The following is a 21800-nucleotide window of genomic DNA, read 5'->3' on the forward strand; positions in this document are numbered from 1 at the left end:
CTATTTGGGTCTTTGCCAGGTACTTGTGACTTGGATTGGCCTCTGCGAAGATGGAATACTGGGCTAGATGGAGTATTGGTTTGACACAGTAAGGCTGTTCTTATATTCTTAAATTCAGTAGTTTTGTCCATAAACAAATGCTTCAGCCCTCCAGTATATCAAACACAAACTACAGGTACAGTTATCAAACGCCTTGCACAGTTTTTAATTCACATAAACTACTTAGCTTGCAGTCCATACACTCGCCATCTTCAAAATGCACTCATTGAGTTTTACCCACAGCAGTGCAAATGCTTACCACAGTTCACTCTTTAGCTTTCACTCATAACATAGAAACATAGAAATAGACGGCAGATAAGAGCCACGGCCCATCACTGCATTTGTTATCCACACTGGGTTTTTTGTTCTATTTTTTTTTGCATCCTTTCCTGAACTTGGGGACACACAGGTTCTGAGCTTTGTGCACCGTGCCCTTGAGTAGAGTCCAGGCTTTTTCTACGGACTCCATCTTCCTTGTGTTGCTGTTGAGTTTCTTTCCCACCATTTTCTTCATGGCATCGTAGTTCCCTTTTTTGAAGTTGAGTGCTGTCGTTGTGGTTCTTTTCACCTTTGATGATCCAATTTCTAGCCTGCACTGGATCGTGTTGTGATCGCTGTTTCCTAGTGGGGCTAGTAACATAGTAACATAGTAGATGACGGCAGATAAAGACCCGAATGGTCCATCCAGTATGCCCAACCTGATTCAATTTAAATTTTTTTTTTTTTCTTCTTAGCTATTTCTGGGTGAGAATCCAAAGCTTTACCCGGTACTGTGCTTGGGTTCCAACTGCCGAAATCTCTGTTAAGACTTACTCCAGCCCATCTACACCCTCCCAGCCATTGAAGCCCTCCCCTGCCCATCCTCCTCCAAACGGCCATACACAGACACAGACCGTACAAGTCTGCCCAGTAACTGGCCTAGTTCAATCTTTAATATTATTTTCTGATTCTAAATCTTCTGTGTTCATCCCACGCTTCTTTGAACTCAGTCACAGTTTTACTCTCCACCACCTCTCTTGGGAGCGCATTCCAGGCATCCACCACCCTCTCCGTAAAGTAGAATTTCCTAACATTGCCCCTGAATCTACCACCCCTCAACCTCAAATTATGTCCTCTGGTTTTACCATTTTCCTTTCTCTGGAAAATAATTTGTTCTACGTTAATACCCTTTAAGTATTTGAACGTCTGAATCATATCTCCCCTGTCTCTCCTTTCCTCTAGGGTATACATATTCAGGGCTTCCAGTCTCTCCTCATACGTCTTCTGGCGCAAGCCTCCTATCATTTTCGTCGCCCTCCTCTGGACCGCCTCAAGTCTTCTTACATCTTTCGCCAGATACGGTCTCCAAAACTGAACACAATACTCCAAGTGGGGCCTCACCAATGACCTGTACAGGGGCATCAACACCTTCTTCCTTCTACTGACTACGCCTCTCTTTATACAGCCCAGAATCCTTCTGGCAGCAGCCACTGCCTTGTCACACTGTTTTTTCACCTTTAGATCTTCGGACACTATCACCCCAAGGTCCCTCTCCCCGTCCGTGCATATCAGCTTCTCTCCTCCCAGCATATACGGTTCCTTCCTATTATTAATCCCCAAATGCATTACTCTGCATTTCTTTGCATTGAATTTTAGTTGCCAGGCATTAGACCATTCCTCTAACTTTTGCAGATCCTTTTTCATATTTTCCACTCCTTCTTCGGTGTCTACTCTGTTACAAATCTTGGTATCATCTGCAAAAAGGCACACTTTTCCTTCTAACCCTTCAGCAATGTCACTTACATACATATTGAACAGGATTGGCCCCAGCACCGAACCCTGAGGGACTCCACTAGTCACCTTTCCTTCCTTCGAGCGACTTCCATTAACCACCACCCTCTGGCGTCTGTCCGACAGCCAGTTTCTGACCCAGTACCGCCACCTCCTTTGCGGGTCCCCCTAGTCCATTGAAGATTAGGTCAAGAGTGGCATCTCCCTGTTGGTTCCGAGACCAGCTGTTCCATGAAACAGTCCCTTGTGGCCTCCAGGAATTTGGTCTCCCTCGAGTCCTTTCGAGTCTGGGGTTGGCTCATATTATAATTCTGGGTCATATTGTAATTCTGGGTCTAAGGGGAGTACACATTGTAATTCTGGGTCTAGGGGGAGTACACATTGTAATTCTGGGTCTAGGGGGAGTACACATTGTAATTCTGGGTCCAGCGAGAGAACACACATTGCAAATTGTACTAAAGGAGTTCAAGTAGCCCAAGCAGGAATACCCCCACAGGGTACACACATTTCCGAGTCTGGGATAGGAACACACTGTAGTTCTGGGTCTGGGGAGTCCGGGATAGGTGCACATTGTAACTCTGGGTCTAGGGAAAGTACAAAATATGCGAATAATGCTAAAGGTGTCCAAGTAGCTCAAGCGGGAACATCCCCACTGAAACGTAACAAACATACAACATGGAGGGCTATGTATGTAAACGCCCACAGTCTGGGAAACAAGATCCTGGAAATAGAAACAGAAATGAGGAATGCCGACCTGGATGTGATGGCGATATATGAGACCTAGCTCACGGACTCCCACGGGTGGGACATGGTCATACCGGGTTACAACTTGCTTCGCCGGGACAGGGAGGGCAAAATGGGAGGAGGTTGTAGCATTATATACTAAAGATGACATTAAGGTCACCAGAATCACAGATGTCCACTACACTGGGGAATCCCTTTGGGTAAATTTGGCCAGAGGGAAGGACAAATGCCTGTATCTTGGCGTAATATACAGACCCCCAAGACAACAGGATGACCTAGATATGGAATTAATCGGAGATATAGAGAATATCACCTTGCGTGGGGACACAGTATTGTTAGGTGACTTCAACATGCCTGATGTGGATTGGGACACACTTTCCTCTGCTTCCGGCAGCAGCAGGAGGCTATTAAACTCTATGAAGGGAGCAAGACTCAGGCAACTGGTGTTGGAACCAACAAGGGATCAGGCAATACTGAACCTGATACTTACCAATGGAGAAAGTGTCACAGAGATCTCGGTGGGCGACACATTGGCCTCCAGTGACCACAACATGGTATGGTTCAATCTCACTAAATCTACCACACTGACCAAGGCCCTCAAATTCAAGGACACAAACTTCAAAGAAATGGGAGACTTCGTTCACCAGGCGCTACAAAGCCAAGCAGAAACCGATAACGTGGAAGAAATGTGGTCGACTTTGAAAGCCACCATACAAGAAGCAACAAACCGCTATGTTAAATCAGTAAGTAAACGGCGAAAGAACAATAAGCCACAGTGGTTCTCTGCGGAGATTTCGGACCTCATCAAGGAGAAGAAAAAAGCATTCATCTCTTACAAACAATCAGGGAAACAGGACTCTAGGGAAGTCTATCTGGCCAAGTCAAAAGCCGTCAAAACAGCAGTTAGGGAGGCCAAATTCCGCATGGAGGAGTCTCTAGCGAAGAACATCCAGAAAGGAGATAAATCCTTCTTCAGGTATATCAGTGACAGAAATAAGAACTCAGGCGGGATAGTACGTCTTAGGAAACCAGACGGAGACTATGTAGAAGCGGACTCAGAAAAAGCCCAACTGTTAAATGAATACTTCTGCTCAGTCTTCACCCGCGAGACGCCAGGACTCGGCCCTCAGCTACAGACAAGGGTTGACGCAGATGACCCGTTTAGTAATTTTGAGTTTAAACCCAGCGGTGTCTACTGCGAGCTGTCAAAGCTTAAGGTTAACAAGGCAATGGGGCCTGACAACCTACACCCCAGGGTGCTCAGGGAGTTGTGTGATGTCTTGGCGGAACCGCTATCCGCGCTCTTCAATCTCTCCCTTAGTACGGGTAACATCCCGTTGGACTAGAAGACAGCTAACGTCATTCCACTCCACAAGAAAGGCTCCAAGATGGAGACAGCAAACTATAGACCGGTGAGTCTCACATCAATAGTGTGCAAACTAATGGAAACTCTAATCAAACGCCAATTGAATACGATCCTGAACGAGGAGAATCTACGGGATCCCCGTCAACATGGATTTACTAAGGGGAGATCCTGCCAATCCAACCTGATCAGCTTCTTTGACTGGGTGACGAGGAAGCTGGATGTTGGGGAGTCCCTAGACATCGTATACCTAGACTTCAGTAAAGCATTCGATAGCGTACCACACCGCAGGTTGCTGAGCAAGATGAGTTCTATAGGATTGGGCGACACATTGACGAAATGGGTTGGGAACTGGCTTGTAGGTAGGCTTCAGAGGGTAGTGGTGAACGGCACCCTCTCCGAAATGACGGAGGTAATCAGTGGAATGCCGCAGGGCTCGGTCCTGAGCCCTTCCTATTCAACATCTTTATAAGAGACTTGGCAGAATTATTCGCCGATGACGCCAAACTAAGCAATGTAGTGGGCAAAAGCACAACAGACATAAATTCAATGTTCGACAACATGATACACGACCTACTCCTACTGGAGCGCTGGTCTAGGTCCTGGCAACTCAGCTTCAATGCCAAAAAATGCAAAGTCATGCACCTGGGCAGCCAAAATCCATGCAAGACTTACACCCTTAATGGCGAGATCCTAACAAGAACTGAAGCAGAACGAGACTTAGGGGTGATCGTCAGTGAGAACATGAAGACTGCCAATCAAGTGGAGCAAGCTTCATCCAAGGCAAGGCAAATCATAGGTTGCATACGCAGGAGTTTCGTCAGCCGTAAGCCTGAAGTCATTATACCATTGTATAGATCCATGGTGAGGCCCCACCTGGAATACTGTGTGCAATTCTGGTTGCCGCATTACCGTAAGGATGTGCTGAGACTGGAGTCGGTCCAAAGAATGGCCACCCGGATGGTCTCGGGACTCAAGGATCTCCCATACGAGGAACGGCTGGATAAGTTGCAGCTGTACTCACTCGAGGAACACAGAGAGAGGGGTGACATGATCGAGACATTCAAGTATCTCACAGGCCGCATCGAGGTGGAAGAAGATATCTTCTTTTTCAAGGGTCCCGCGGCAACAAGGGGGCATCAGTGGAAAATCAGGGGCATGAAACTGCACGGGGACACCAGGAAATTCTTTTTCACTGAAAGGGTGGTTGATCGCTGGAATAGTCTTCCACTTCAGGTTATTGAGGCCAGAAGCGTGCCTGATTATAAGGCCAAATGGGATAGATACATGGGATCTATTCACAGAGAAAAGTAGGGGAGGCCCTTATCTGCCGTCTATTTCTATGTTTCTATACTCATTTGATAACAAACCACAGGCAGTATCAACATTTTAATAGTTTGAACTCTCCCCCACCAAGAAAGATGTAAAGGATTCCATTGCTCGCACATATCTGTTACTTTTTTTAATAAAAGTTTTTCATTCTCCTTCACTGTGTCATCTATTGTATTTTTTATGCTAATACCTAAATATTTTAAACCATCTTCTTTCCATACAAATGAAAATGAATCAAATAAACCTTTAGTACAATGGACATTAAGTGGAAGAATTTCTGACTTGCTCCAATTTATCTTGTATCCTGAGAACTTTCCAAATTTCTCTATCAATTCAAGTAAGCATGGAATGGTAGTTTCCGGATTCCTCAAATAAAGCAGTATATCATCTACATAAGCTGAGATTTTATATTCCCAATCTGCACGAGGAATTCCCTGTATTCCCTTTGCCTGTTGAATGGCTAATAACAAGGGTTCTAAAACAATATCAAAAAGCAAAGGGGATAAGGGACAACCCTGCCTAACACCCCTCCGCAAATTAAAACATTCTGACAAATTATTATTAATATATAATCTTGCACCAGGGGAGTTATACAGCGTTTGAATCATTTAGAAACATAGAAAGATGAATTTGTATGAATCCTAAACCTATACCAAACCATTCTAATGCCTGATACATAAAAGTCCACTCAACTCGATCAAAGGCTTTTTCCGCATCCAAAGAAATTAGGAAAGCCGGATCATTCAAGTTTTTTGTTAAAATTAGAGTATGAAAAGCCAATCTAGTATTGTTAGAAGAATGTCTCTTAGCAACAAATCCTGTTTGATGCATATCAATAATAAAAGGGAGAGCTTTAGCCAATCTTAAAGCTAATGTCTTTGCTAAAAGTTTTCCATCCACATTAATTAATGAGATAGGCCTGTAGTTTGAAACCAAAGTGGGATCTTTGTTTGGCTTTGGCTTTGATTCTGCCATAGTACCTGTAATGCAACATTTATTCAGTTGAAATTGATATAAATTTAATAAATAGGGTAAAATGGTACTTTGAAATGATTTATAAAATTCTACTGTAAAACCATTACCACCTGGAGCGGATCCAACTCTAAGTGACTTCAATGCTGTTTCTAATTCTTTTAGTGATATAGGCTCTTCTAAGCTTCTTTTTATGTGTTCAGGAACCTTTGGTCCAACAATTAAATTTAAAAATTCTAAACCATCTTTTTCCCTATCACCATAAGGCTCAGAAGAATATAAGTCTTTATAAAAATTTAGAAATTGTTTTGAAATATTTTCCATTTTAGTATGTGATTCTCCATTTTCATCTTTTATTGCAATAATTTTTGTTCTTCTTTTCTTTGCTTTAAGATAATTTGCCAATAATCTTCCCGCCTTATTTGAGTTTCCATAATACTGAGTTTGTTGGGAAAACAAATCTTTCCTTATAAATTTAGAAGATATCTCATTATATTTGCCTTTTGCTTTCAATAAAGCCTGCAATGTACTTTGTTCCCATTTATCAACTAATTTATTCTCCAAATATTTAATTTTTTTTTCCAAATCAAAAAATTGTTTTTTAAGTTGTTTTCTAATATATACCAAATATGAAATAATATTACCTCTCATGGTAGCCTTAAATGCATCCCATAAAGTTTCTATGTTAATATCTACTGAGGTATTAATTTGAAAAAACTCAATCATTTTTAATTTAAAATCTTCAAGAAAATTTGAATCCGCAATCAAAGTATTATCAAATCTCCAAACTGACAAAAGTCTTGCTCATCAGATTGTAACTCAATCCATACACCAGCATAATCTGAAAATATGATTGTATCTATGATGGCTTTTGTCACTTTTTGAACTATCTGATTTGATACCAAAATATAATCTATTCTTGAAAAAAAATTATGGACCTGTGAACAAAATGAAAATTCCCGATCATTAAAATGAAGTATACGCCATATTAGAGAATGACACGGGGAAAAAATCTGTACCCGTCACTGCACCGTCGCCGGCCCACCATCCTCTGCACCGCCCCGTCACTGCCGTTCCCTTCACCGCCCTGTCACCGTCACCGCCATCCCTTTCACCGTCCCGTCACCGCCACTGCCATACCATTCACCGCCCCGTCACCATCCCCACAGCATCCATATAAGCCTTAGTACTGCAATATTTAGCTTATTCCTTTCTTATAAATCAAAGTTCTGGCTGCTGAACTAGAGAAAGAGATGTTCAGCTGGCAGGGCTTTGTTTATAAATTTTTATCAACACAACTAATATACTACTTTATCCTAAAGCAAAAAATAAATAAATAAATAGAATTTTTTTTTCTACCTTTGTTGTCTGGTTTCTGCTTTCCACATCTTCTCATTCAATTCCTTCCATCCACTGTGTGTCTTCTCTCTGCATCTTCCATTTGCTGTTACTGTGCCTCTCCCTTCACCTCTTCCCACAATTGGTCTAGCACCCATCTTCTTCCTCTGCTCCCCCATAGTCTGGCATCTGTCTTCTGCCCTTCCAGCGTCTTCTCCCCACTCTGCCTTCCACATTTCCCTTCAGGGTCTGTTCCTCTCTACACTCTTTCAATGTCTGTTCTATTCCTTTCCACCACCACCCTTCCCTCCCTCCTTTACCATCTGTTCCTCTGTTCCTTTCTACCACCCTTCTTTCATACTTCTATCAGTCCCCCACCATCACTAGCAGTCTCTCTTCTCCCTTTCCATGAGCAAATAGAACTTCTGAAAATTGTATTGCTGAGGCATTATTTCTAATGCCTCAGCATTAGACATCAATTTTATAATTCTTACTGTCTGCTCTGATTTCATTCACAATTTGGTTTGTGTTGTGGCTGAAGATTCCATGAGGCATTTAACCTTTTCCTGTCTCTTGAACTGTGATTTCAAGTTGATTCCTTCAATAATGGAGTCTCACGGCAGTAGCAGTTTTCTCTTTTGGGCTCTTTTGACATTGTTTAAGGGATTTCTTGTACATTTGGTGCTGGTCTTCTTTGATGAGGTCACTTCAGAATCTATTTCCAAGGAAGAGAAACTTTTTCCCTTTCATTCCATCTTTCCTTGTGTGAGCCGGGAACACGCGGTCCTCGCAGCCCCCACCCGCACGCCGGCTCGATCGTTTAACCAGCTTCCTCTCTCCACCTCATCTTAGTTTGCCGGCTTTCTTTTTCGGCGACTGGCACGCTTTCAAAGAGCTGCGCATGCGCGGCTGCTCAAAGTTCAATCTTCTGCTCTGCTGCAACTTCCTGTTTCCGATTGGGTCAGAGTAGAAGATTGAATACTGAGCAGCCACGCATGCGCGGCTCTTTGAAAGTGTGCCGGTCGCCGAAAAAGAAAGCCGGCAAACTAAGGTGAGGTGGAGAGAGGAAGCTGGTTAAACGATCGAGCGGGTGGGCGGGTGGGGGCTGCGGGGACCGCACGATCCTTGATGCCTCACTGCGGTGACAAGACCATTCACCGCTCCACGGGGCGGTGAATGGCCTTGTCCCCATCCCCGCAGAGGCTGCTATTTTTCATTCCCCGTTTTGGCGGGTTACCCATGGCTAAACGTGGTAGCCACGGGTAAACCGCCACCGTGTCATTCTCTACGCCATATATCTATTAAATTACAAGATTGTGCCAAATTATCTAACCCTAATGATTTCATTATTCTACTTGATTTTTTATCTATTAATGGATCCATAACAGCATTAAAATCTCCAGCCACTATTAAATTTGAAGTAGTCAGTGGGAGTAGTAATTGTTGTAAATTCTTTAAAAAATTCCACTTGATTTGTATTCGGGGCATACACATTAAACAATTCCAGAGCAGTATTTCCCATACTCATTTTAACATGTACCCATCTTCCCAAAGGATCTGAATCAATCAACTGAAACTTAGCAGTACATTTTTTATTAATTAATATAGTAACCCCAGCCTTTTTACCAACTGCAGGGGCAAAGAAATTCTCCTTCACCCAACCTCCTTCCAACTTTCCTGACTCTACCTTTGAAAGATGCGTCTCTTGTATGAAATATATATCAGCATTTTGCTGCTTCAGGAATGCCAGCATTTTTTTCCTTTTAATTTGATGATTTAGATCATTGACGTTAAAGGAAAAAATTTTAATCATCATCTGGAACCAAAAATATAATCTGACAATAATAAAATAAATTAGATATAACAAAATGATTAGGCACCAATACACCAAGCATACAATTTTAAAAAACCATCTTCCCTTTATCAACCCCTTCATTCCCCATCCCTACAATTACCCAATATCTGTAAAAACCCCCATACCCAACCCCTCATAAATAATGATGAAAACTTGGAAACGCACATATGAAATCAGGTATATGAAAAACCCCATCAGGATAAATTAAAATATAATTTCATTAAACTAAATTAAGCTATCAGAATCTAATTATGAAATCATTAATATAATTAATACATTAACACATAAACTAATGCATTGAAGGAATTATAAATTACCTTTAAATAAGTAATACTAAAAATAAATTATATCTTATTGTGATACAGAAAATCTATAATCCTATTTCATATGTATTGAAAACCATAAAAACAAATTATGATTAAGAATATTTCAAAGAATAAAAATCTAAAATTTAAGATTTATATCAATCCATATTCTTTATAATTACATTTTTAACTTAGAAATATATAATAATCTTATTATAAAATAGGAGATTAAGATTTATCACTTATATCACTTTCCCAATTAATTATAGTCATCTCCTAGCTCTAGTAAAGATTCATATTTTCATATTCTGTATATATGACTAAAATCACATTACAATAAATATGTGTAGAATCCCCCAAAACTCATACTCATTAAACTAAAAAATATACACAAATATTTCTAATTTTTATAGAGAATTAAAACAATCACTTTTCAATGTTAGCAACATACAACATTTGTTTAAAATACAATATTCAGCAACCTCCACCATATCTCCTAGAAGACCAAGAACATTAATATGGTATAGAATGAATTGGAGGTGTGAAAAAGTGAATCCTTCTTACAACTTATAAATAATAAAAAGAGAAAGCCTGTTAACAATCAATCTCTCTAACCCTGATGACTATAGAGGCACATGACAAATGTATCTTACCACACTAACTTCTATTAGTTTTCTTCCTCATGGATACTGCCTTAATAGAAACCGCAGCCAAGAATTAAAATGAAAACCTAACAGAGAAATTAGTAATTATTACTGTAGAGAATCTTCTCGGTACCCATTCACACTAAAAATACTGAGAAATATACCAGAGTCTTCAAACCCCTCAATATTATATTTGTTTGAATCCTATGTAGGGTCTTTATATACTAGCAGCCTATCCATAACATTTCTAACTTAGCTTACTACTATTATAAATGCTTCTCACAACTCTGCTAACTCTGATGCAGATCCCAGCATTAATACCAAACCACAAAAAGATCTTCCAAGAAACTGACCCGCATTTTATCTATTCTAAGCAAAACCTGCAATTCATTTCCAAAATTATAATATGCCTTGTTACTAGGTGAAGAAATATACAAATTTTGACAGAGAAATGTTAGACAAAGCATCTGTAAAATAGATATAACTGTTTCCAAAATTGAATAGACAAGCTTTGCTTCAATGAGAAGTACTTTTCTTCCTAGAAATGAAAGACAACTTTTTATACAATCAATCTGAATTACATTCATCCGAGAAAGTTTCTGATACAAGTTCTAATCTTTCGATGAAATCTATTGTATAACATTCACACTAGGCACCGTATAATTGAAGAAGTGAAAGCCTTTCAATGGCATGACTACTTTTTGAGTTTAAAATCTCGAAATTCTTTAAAAGTTACTTCCTATTCCTTGATGATATAATAAATCCAGGACTTTAGGCACAGCATAAATTCAATCTCAGTCATATCCGGAACCCATAGTGTAACGATATTGCATCGCTATCCATTTCCTTCACAAAATTCATTCTTCAGCCTTTAAATTACTGTTCTTTTCCTTAAAAGCTTTACTTTAGTATTCACTGTTCAATTAGCGTATGTATACCGAATATATTAACATGGATGTCGCAGTTACGCTGAAGCTTTCCTCTTAAGGTTCTGACCACGCACACTCAGAGTCTTCTTACATACTCCACCGTTTTAATGACACTGCCCTCTAATGGTTATATGAAAACTCGGCTGACTTGCAGTAGACGAACATCAAAGCAGGAAATTCCTTTTCCTTATGAGTCATCAGAGAAATTTGCATACATCGTGAACACTCTAATCACTATATTCTGATGCAGACAGTTTTCCGTTAATTCAAATGTGTTCCATAAATAAACTAAATCCATTCTAGGAATAACTTCAGTCATCAAAACAAATACAAAAATAAAAAATATAAACTTATTTTATGTTTCCATAAAACAAAATAATAAAACATCAGTTTTGGCTTTATAAAATGCCTTATGAAGCCATCGGCTATTCACAGTTCTCCAGGAATTCTTGTAATTTTACCGGATCTTCAAAATTAAAGGTTTTATTACCATATGTTACCTTCATTGTAGCAGGGTACATCAATCCATATCTTGCCCCTAGAGATCTAAGTTTCGGGCGCAAGTCCAACAGCTGTTTCCTCTTATAAGCAGTGTTCCTGGAAAAATCAGGGACTATGTGTATTCTGGAGTCCTGACACTTGAGATTTTTATTATCCTTTGCAAGTTTAATAATTTCCATCACCTGCTGATACCTTAACAGTCAAAATATTATAGGACGTGGACCCTGTTGTTGATTAGATCTTTTTGCAGGGATTCTATGAGCCCTTTCAAATTCAAGTGGAAATTTCGTTTTTAAGGGCAGAATCTTGGGAAGGAAATTTTCTAAAAATGCAATTGAATCATTTTTTTCCACTCCCTCAGGAATCCCAATGATCCTCAAATTGTTCCTTTTGCTTCTATTAATACAGTCTTCCAAGTCCTTTGATAGATTATCAATTATTTTCTTATCAACTTTACTTTGCTGTATCATATTTTCATTCAGCTCCGTTCTTTTTTCTATCTGATCCATCTTTGACTCCATTAATTCTATTCTTTTGTTAAGGCTACCAACATCCTCCTTTACTTCTTGCAGAGTTTTTGAATTTTTAGAAACAATTTCTTTTATTTAACTAAGTTCCTCAAACAAGTCATAGTCTGTATAATCTTCCTTTGGCAATGACACCTTCGACGGAGTCGCCGGCTCTGGTTTTGAATGCTTAGCATCGCCTGAAGTTGAAGCCGACATTTCCCCTTTTTGTTGTTTAACTTGCTTACTCGCTGCCATATTATGATATCAATACCACCGTACTAGTAAGCAAAAATTAATTATTAATAGCTTAAAAATCCGTTAGTAGATCCTGTGAGCACAGAGCTAGTCATTCACCCGTCCATTCAGCTGCGTGTCCAAGCCACGCCCCCGTGTTTTAGATTTTCGATGAGACCAGATTAACTTGAAATAGTAGGTAAAATGGTCAGACCAGATGTCGTGACACCAGGTGCCTTCAGGTAGAAAAATAACAGGGTTTAGGATTTCCTTTGTGGACATGGCTACCACATCTAAATGATGGCCTTTTTCATGTGTTTGTGTGGGTACAGGGAGGTTGTAGTTAAGTAGGGATAGAAAGCTTTTAAACTCTTTCATGTCTGTATTGTCCTCTTCATCTAGATGTATGTTTATGTCTCCTGCAATGATATTGTAGGAAGGGCCTATTGAATTATGTAGGACAATCTACACAGAAGTTCTCTGGCTTTTGGCCAGCTTTTTGGTGGGACATAGAATAATATGCAAAATAGGGATTCTTCTAGTTGATTGTTACTGATTTTACAGGCTAAAATTTCTAGTTGGTTGGTCACTTTGGAATCCAATAGTTCGAACTCAAATCCTTCTTTAAGAATAATTGCTAATCCTCCTTTTTTTTCCCTCGCGGTTTAGCGTAAGGATTTTAAAGTTATCTGGTAGGAGATCAATTATTATTGGATCATCTGCAGACAATAGCCATGTTTCGGTTAGAAAGAGGCAGGCTATTTGCTTGCTGATTATACAATCTTTAATTAGGAAAGCTTTATTCCTGACAGATCTAGTATTAAGATGTGCACAGGGAATAGATGCGGATGTGATAAGTTTGGTAGAGGTAGTGGTTTTGATAGGTTTTACTTCCCTTATTCTTTTTTTAAGGGTTCGTCGATGTCTTATTTTATTTGAGATAACATTAATGTGATTTATTATGTCTTCTTGTGGGTTGATGATGTGCATGATTGATAGATCAGGGTAGTGGATAGATTGTAATTGTGGATAGAGTGAGTTAACATCTTTGATCCTACCGCTTATCAGATAAATTAATAAGATCAGTAGGAGATTCATGTTTGCAGGGTAGTGTGTTTCTTCCTGTCGCGAAAACTGTATTGGTTTCCCTAGAATTCTCGATTTATAGTTTGTGTGGTTATTAGACGGATTGATATAGTTCTTAAGATGACCCAAGTGGGTTTGGCATCTAATAATTACACATGCTTCTACAGTTACACATGCTTCTTAACAATTACACATGCATCTTAACAATTATACATGTCTCTGACGATTACCATGCCACTAACATTCAGAATCTCGGAGAGAGCAAGACCAGAAGGCCTTGAGCATGCGCAAATGCACCTTTGATGCACCTCCCAGCCCAGAAGAGGGAGTATCTTCGGGCACCGGCATGTCCTATGCGTTGGTGCTGGTGCCGGTGCCCAATCAGGGTAAGGGATTTGGTTTTGGTGCTCGGGAATGTAGAATCGCGGGGGAGGGGGGCAACGTGAGCGGGGGGGGAGGATGCCGGTTCGCAGAGGGATGCCAGATCGCGGGAGGGGGGTTATGAAGCAGCATCAGTGGCCTCAAGGGGGTGGGGAATGGAGCAGCGCTGGTAGCCTCGGGGGGGTGAGACGAGATGGAACGGATCAAAGCAAGTTTCCCTTACTTCCTATGGGGAAACTCGCTTTGATATACGAGCAATTTGGTTTATGAGCATACTTCTGGAACGAATTATGCTCATAAACCAAGGTTCCACTGTTGTATATTAATTGTGTTGATAAAAATTGATTATTCACCAATAAGGGAGAGAAAATCTATATTCTTCTGTGATAATAACGTAACACGTGTAGGCAATAATCACAGCTCTAATTAACAAATTTACTGATAAATATTTATGTGAAAAACTCAGACCCTGAACCCGGGAACTGGTGACAACACCAACTGAGGTTCAATAGGGGACCATCATTGTTTCCACTGTCCCCTGATACCATCCATATTGAAACAATAAATACAGCGAGAAACTTATCTGATACAGCGTGGGCTAAATCACGAAATCGAATGGCTATTGACTTAACAGTGCCGGTATGGGTGAGCTTCCTCTTCCAGGCTGAGGTTCCGTCATTTCCGGTTGGATTCGAATAAATTAGCCAATCTGGGGGTTCTCTCCACATCTTCAGTCAATCAGCCCTGGTTTTGATGCCTCTCTGATGTTCTGTGCCACTAACAGGTATTTAATTCAGTGTTTAGATTAAGAATAAGATTGGTGGATTTGAATGGGAGATATTTATATCCCTAGGACCCTAGTAACAGGTTATATTGAAAAAAAATTTTCTAAAAGTTATTTTTGTTTTGGATTATCAGTGTCCTCCCCTGAAGAAGACTTGAAACTCGAGTCGGGGGGACAGGGTCATTAGAGTGAAATTATCTACAATCAACATAGGAATTGTTTTTAGCCGCATGAGTCACTTTAACGCCTCTGGGGTTCTACACCAGCGCAATACCATCTGTATCAGATAAGTTCCTCGCTGTATTTATTGTTTCAATATGGATGGTATCAGGGGACAGTGGAAACAATGATGGTCCCCTATTGAACCTCAGTTGGTGTTGTCACCAGTTCATGAGTTCAGGGTCTGAGTTTTTCACATAAATATTTATCAGTAAATTTGTTAATTAGAGCTGTGATTATTGCCTACACGTGATAAAAATTGATTGTCAAATATATTTTATTGAGCTCAAGAACAACAGCACAAAAGTACAGAATGATACAGCGAGAATAGCTCAGATATTTACCAAAGAGAACACCCCCCTGCCACCACCAAATCCCCACCACCACCCCACACTCCCTAGTCCTCCCACTATCCCAAACAAAGAAAGGTATGCAAAAGAAGACTATATAACACAGGCAGCCAGGGACATGAAATCAACAAACATAACCAAGGCAACATGGTTAACAGTTCAATAAGCGGCTACGAGCCGCCGATGTCATCGTATTCCAAAGGGTTCCCAAGTACGCTGAAAGGCCCTTCCAAGTGAAGATGAAATATCCGGCACTCCTCTACGCTCACACATCAAAAGTGTGATCAGGCGACAGTGCCAGAAAGAATAGTCAGGGGCCTCCATGTCCAACCACTTAATCAGGATACACTTCAGCGCTATCAACACCATCGGGTACCCCAGAGAATAGGCTACTTTCTGGTGGGACTCCTATTATTAAAAACTCCAAGGAGCCAGTCTCTTCGGCTGCCCACTACAGACCCATTGCCAACATACCACTTTTCCTCAAACTTATGGAAGATCTAGTTAACCTTGATCTCATGAAATACTTAGAGAAGTTCAACATTCTACACGATTCTCAGTCTGGTTTTTGCACAAATTACAGTATGGATAAAACAAAAGGTAGGGTGGATACAGCAGATTTTCTGAGCAGAAAGGCTGGTCAGAAGAAAATTCTACTATTTGGTTAAAAGACCAATTTCCTGCCTCATTACTACTACTGCTACTAATCATTTCTATAACGCTACTAGATGTATGCAGCACTGTACATTAAACATACAAGAGACCGTCACTGCTCAGTAGAACTTACAATCTAATCACCTCAAGCCCCAACCAATCGGGTTTGAGGAGCCACTATATATAAAGACAAACTGCAGATTTCACAGATTACTCTGAAGAAAGCCACTACATGATGACAGTTTTCTGGGTTTTGCCAGACATGGCAAAACCCAGAAAACTGCAACAAGCACACCATATACAGTTCACTGCCAACAAAACACAATGTGATGGTGGAATGAGCATAAATTAACAGAATGACTTCTGACTTCCCAAGCAGTTGTTAAAACTGTCCTGTTGTATCCTTCAATAGTTCCACCAATAACAAAACTCTGGTTAATGATAATTGTGTGCGACGTATACTATGTATACTTCCCATGGTCTCACAGGCAACATAAAATTCAGTGCCATCCCTGACTTAGAGGAAAGAGCTATTAGGTAGACATGGGAAAGATATAGTGTGACCATATGGCTCCAGAAAAAAGGGGACGGATTGAGACATCTGGGTTTTACTTCCATTGAAAGCAATGGAAGTAAGGAAAACAGATTGAGACATCTTGGTTGCTTTCAATGGAAGTAAAACCCAGATGTCTCAATCCGTCCCTTTTTTTCTGGAGCCATATGGTCACACGACATTTACCCCTAGGAATGAGCTACTTTTGACCCAAATAGGCCACTCTAAGAGACTGGGCTGTGGAGTCAGAGTTGGAATGTGCCAACTCCGAATCCTAATAGAGTTAAATTGTATGTTATGCAAAGATTATAATGCTTAAATTTCTTATTTCACATATAATAATTTGATTAACCCATTTTTCAGGATATATTTTACTTTTAGAATATATTTTGATATCAAGTTTTTGATGATTATAAAATGTAATATATTTTACGATATTTATATTAGTGAAAGTGGAACCTAGTGAATGGACATGGGGACAAAGCTTGTCCCCGTACCTGCTCCATCCTCGCAAACTCTTATCTGATCCCATCCGCACAAACCTTGAATAATTATGATTTTATATTGAAATCATTTTATTAAAGTATATATCATACAATATTCTGTACAACTGTCATTTTATAAATCACAAATACAGAACAAAATCAACAAAACTCCTGTCTCCCTTCCTCATCACAAATATCTTCTCCACTATTGAGACAACTGAGCAAGCCAAATTACTACAAAATACTGTATAAAAAATTAATGCTAACAGAATATCTTGATCACATACACAGAACACAAATGTCAAATCCATAATAGTTGATCACAAATAATAAACATAAACCAAAATCCCAAGAAGCCACACCTTGCATATAGAACAACACCTGGATGGATATATAAATAAAGGAGTCAGAGTTGAAGTGGAAATACAGTACCATAATTAAAGGAGGTGGAGTCGGAGTTGAAGGTTTTAGGTACTGATTCCACAGCCCTGGTCGGAGATGGAATGTAGGGCTTGATGGACCTTAATATGACATTGAGATATATATTTATGGATGAGTGGGAAGATTTAAACATGGAGAAGTCTAAGATGAGCTTACCTAATGTATGAGTTGCACTATGGCATAGAGGAGGTAAGGACAGGTTTCATTCTAATTCCATAGTTTTTATATTGTGTCTCTCTGGTACTTTATGTAGGTGCAAATTGAAGTACTGCAGAAAAGACAGAAGGAGAAGTCGACAATGATGAGTGCTATCAAAAAATACCAGCAAGGTAAGAAGTGATGACAAGTTACCCAGTTCCAACAGGAAAACCTTTTGATCTTAAAATCCTAAAGCAGTGTGGTAATTTTAGTCTCTGATTTTAAACCATTGAAATTGCTTTGAAAGTCCCATAATGCATCAAGATGGAGTTGTCAGAAATCTAGAACCGACGTAAAATGTCCCTCCTGGAGATGGGTAACTTGGCTTTGGGTAAGGAAGTTAATTCATTAAGAAGGGTAGGGAGTAATGGATGCACATTCCCTATATCTTTCTTTGTGGTGATAAGAGATTGCGAGAGCCTTTCTCTGTACTGTCCTTGAGAAATGTGTTGTAAGGAGAGACTGCAGAGAAAGCAGAAACATTTGATGGAGAGTTATGAAGAGGGAAGAGATTTGGAAAGATGGAGATTCAATTATTCTCCCTAATGGCACGTAGGAACTGCTAATACTTTCTACAGCACTGCATTTAGAAAGAGGAGCTGTTGCATGATTCACTGCATAGCAAATATTGCTGCATGTGTGTGTCTGACAACTGGACTTTGTCTCACTGTGGGATAAAAAGAGATGGTTCTGAGAATGTATATTATCCCAGGACAAGCAGGCAGCATATTCTCACATGTGGGTGACGTCATCCACGGAACCTGGCACAGACTGTCCAATGTGAACTGTCATTTTAAGAAATAAAAAGAATTCTGTACCACACATGCATGGGTGCCTTCCCACCTGCTGCTAGCGCACAGGACCATCAGTTCTTTGTTTTCCACACAGCAGAGAAGTCATCTTTTGGTTTTCTTTTCACACGCCTTTCAGTGTGTATCATATGCATTTTTAACATGCATATATTATAAGCGTTTATTTTCTGTGTGTATAAGCTGCGTGTTTTGTGTCTTCCCATATTAAATTTATTTTCCATTTTATTTGCCAGTATAACTGAAAGGTGTGCTTTTAGACCTCAGCCTACTAGCCACCTCCTCTCTGAGGAACCTCTTGTTGGCGGCTTTTCTGTCAGGATTATTATCCCTATAATATTTATACTTTCAGGTCTGTTTTGAAGTAATGTTGAGAATGGCCAACACTAGCTTGGATGCTCCTCTTCGTAGCCCTACTCCAGGGCCGTCAAATTCAACATCCAGATCTAACTTAGCTACTTCAGTGCTGCCGATGTTGGGGGACCCACATAAGAAAGCTAAGAAGATCAAATACTGTTCCCTTTCCAATGCTGCTGCAAAACAAACATCTCCCGTGAAGAAGCAACGACCAGTTGCCAACCACACTAGCGCTATCTCTGCAGCAGCCAGCACACCATGGGAACTGGCTTGGAGGTAGGCTTCAGAGGGTGATGGTGAATGGCACCCCCTCCGAGATGTCGGAGGTGATAAGTGGAGTGCCACAGGGCTCCGTCCTGGGCCCGATCTTGTTCAACATCTATATAAGAGACCTGACAGAAGGGCTCCGAGGTAGAATAACATTGTTCGCCGATGATGCCAAACTGTGCAATGTAGTGAGCAAAAGCACAACAGACAAAAAAGCAATGACAGACGATATGGTGCATGACTTACTTCTGCTGGAGCACTGGTCTAGGTCCTGGCAACTCAGTTTCAATGCCAAAAAATGCAAAGTCATGCACCTGGGAAGCCAAAATCCATGCAAGATCTACACCCTAAATGGCGAGATCCTGACAAGAACTGAAGCAGAAAGAGACTTGGGGGTGATTGTCAGGGAAGACATGAAGTCTGCAAACCAAGTGGAGCAAGCTTCATCCAAAGCAAGGAGTTTCGTCAGCCGTAAACCTGAAGTCATTATGCCACTGTATAGATCCATGGTGAGACCGCACCTGGAGTACTGTGTGCAATTCTGGAGGCCGCATTACCGCAAGGATGTGCTGAGACTGGAATCGGTCCAGAGGATGGCCACCAGGATGGTCTCGGGACTCAGGGAGCTCCCGTACGAGGAGCGGTTGGGGAATTTGCAGCTCTACTCACTCGAGCGTCGAGAGAGGGGAGATATGATCGAGACATTCAAATATCTCACGGGCCGCATCAAGGTGGAAGAAGACATCTTCTTCTTCAAGGGTCCCGCAGCAACAAGGGGGCATTCATGGAAAATCAGGGGCGGGAAACTGCACAGTGACACTAGGAAGTTCTTCTTCACTGAAAGGGTGGTTGATCGCTGGAATAGTCTTCCACTTCAGGTTATTGAGGCCACCAGTGTGGCGGATTTTAAGGCCAGATGGGATAGACATGTGAGATCTATCCGCAAAGATAGATAGGGAGGATCACTGGAGTGGGCAGACTTGATGGGCCGTGGCCCTTATCTGCCGTCTATTTCTATGTTTCTATACAGGCCCCTGCTCTTCAAGATCTGAATATGCTGCTGTGGAATGGGCTAGCTGGGCTACTGCAATCACACTCCTTTTTTTTTTTTTAGTTCAATAGTTTTTTATTGAGTATTTTTAGAAAATACAGGAAGCAGTTCAAATACATGAAGTCAAAATAAAGCTTTCTGTATAAAGAGCATATAAATCTATATTTAACTATAGAGGAACATAGCAGTGAGAAAGGTTCCTACTATTAGAACTGCATGTGAAGAGAATATAAGAAGAAAGTGAGGGAGAACAACAGAAAAAGGGAGAAAGATGAAAGAAAAATAAAGAAAAGGAAATTAAAGAAAAGGAAGACAGGAGTGTCTACGAAGCAGAACGTACATAGGTATCTAGGAATGACCAAGGTGATTTGTTAAACTTCAAGTTCGTGAGGGTTCTGGATGTAATTTTTTTCTCATATGCATATGATTCAAATCTATGGTACATATACAGAGAGTTCCACCAAAAAGTATAGTCTAATAACGAAGATGATTTCCAGTTTTTCAGAATGTGCATGAGAGCAGTCACAAACATGGTATCAATGAGTTTAGGAGGACAATTTGATTGTGCAAAGCAGGGATGTTGAGAGCGAAGGATTACAATGTCCATAGAGATCTCTTCTGAGCAGTTAGTAATAGATTTTATGGTGCTCCAAATGCGAGTCCAAAAGGATCGGACCTGTGTACAGTGAAAAAGCATGTGGTCGAGAGTTCCTACATCTTTTAAACAGTTCCAGCAAACAGAGTCTTGTTTTAAATTGGCTTTCCACATGCGAAATGGAGTCCATACTGCATGCCACATAATAAAGAACATTGATTGTGAGACTCTAGAAGATAAAAGTGGACGATTTGTTGAAGACCAGAAAGTTCCCAATCAATGTCAGAAAGCGGAATAGTGAGTATAGTTTCCCAGTGTTTCATAGATTGGGATGTAAAAGTGAAGGAATGATCTCTTAAAATACTGTAGAAAAGAGATATCGCCTTGCCTTTAAGTAGAGACAGTATAGACCAATGACGAATAGTATGAGTGGAAGTCATGAAGTCAAAACGTATATGCACAGAAGACAGTGTTTCAGTGAGTGAGAGCCATTGTGAATAAACAGAAGGAGGCAGCGAATATGTAGAGCAAATAATATCAAAAGGAACAGACATATTTGGAGTAGACAATTGATGGGCAAACCATAGACCCGCCCCCTGCCATCGTTTCCATGAAAGGGATTTGCCATGGTTTTGAATTTTAGGGTTATTCCAAAGGGACATGAGTGGACTATCATAAACTGAGATCTCAGCCAATTTATCTAGAAGATGAAGAGCATGCTGCGTTGAACTCAACAAAGAGTACCTTCTCAAGTGTCTGGGTATTGACACTGTTAGTAGGCAGGAGGTGTGTAAAGGCATGCATAAAAAGCTCTCCATTTCAAACCAGGCAGGAGGATCTTGGAAGAGGGAGTCAGTGAGCCAGTAAGCACCATATTTAGCTAGTGAAGCAATATAATAATGATAAAAATCCAGAAAGTTAAGACCACCATTAATCTTAGAGGCTTTCAGCTTGGCGAGAGCAATTCGAGGTTTTTTCTTGTTCCAAATGAATTCAGATAGCTTCCTATTTAGCCATTGAAAAAATGACTTCCGG

The 21800-nt window shown here is 40.4% G+C and overlaps 1 protein-coding gene across 2 annotated transcripts in view; it reads left to right on the forward strand.

The window, feature by feature from the left end:
• The window catches only part of EBNA1BP2 (EBNA1 binding protein 2), a 201046-nt gene that overhangs the window by 104639 nt on the left and 74607 nt on the right, over nt 1–21800 (forward strand). For both annotated transcript variants that reach the window (XM_033916176.1, XM_033916177.1), the window contains exon 7: nt 17742–17817. In XM_033916176.1, coding sequence (XP_033772067.1) covers nt 17742–17817 — 76 coding nt within the window. The remainder of the gene's footprint in view (nt 1–17741; nt 17818–21800) is intronic.

This window comes from Geotrypetes seraphini, chromosome 12 (genome assembly GCF_902459505.1).
Source record: "Geotrypetes seraphini chromosome 12, aGeoSer1.1, whole genome shotgun sequence".
Classification (NCBI taxonomy): Eukaryota; Metazoa; Chordata; class Amphibia; order Gymnophiona; family Dermophiidae; genus Geotrypetes; species Geotrypetes seraphini.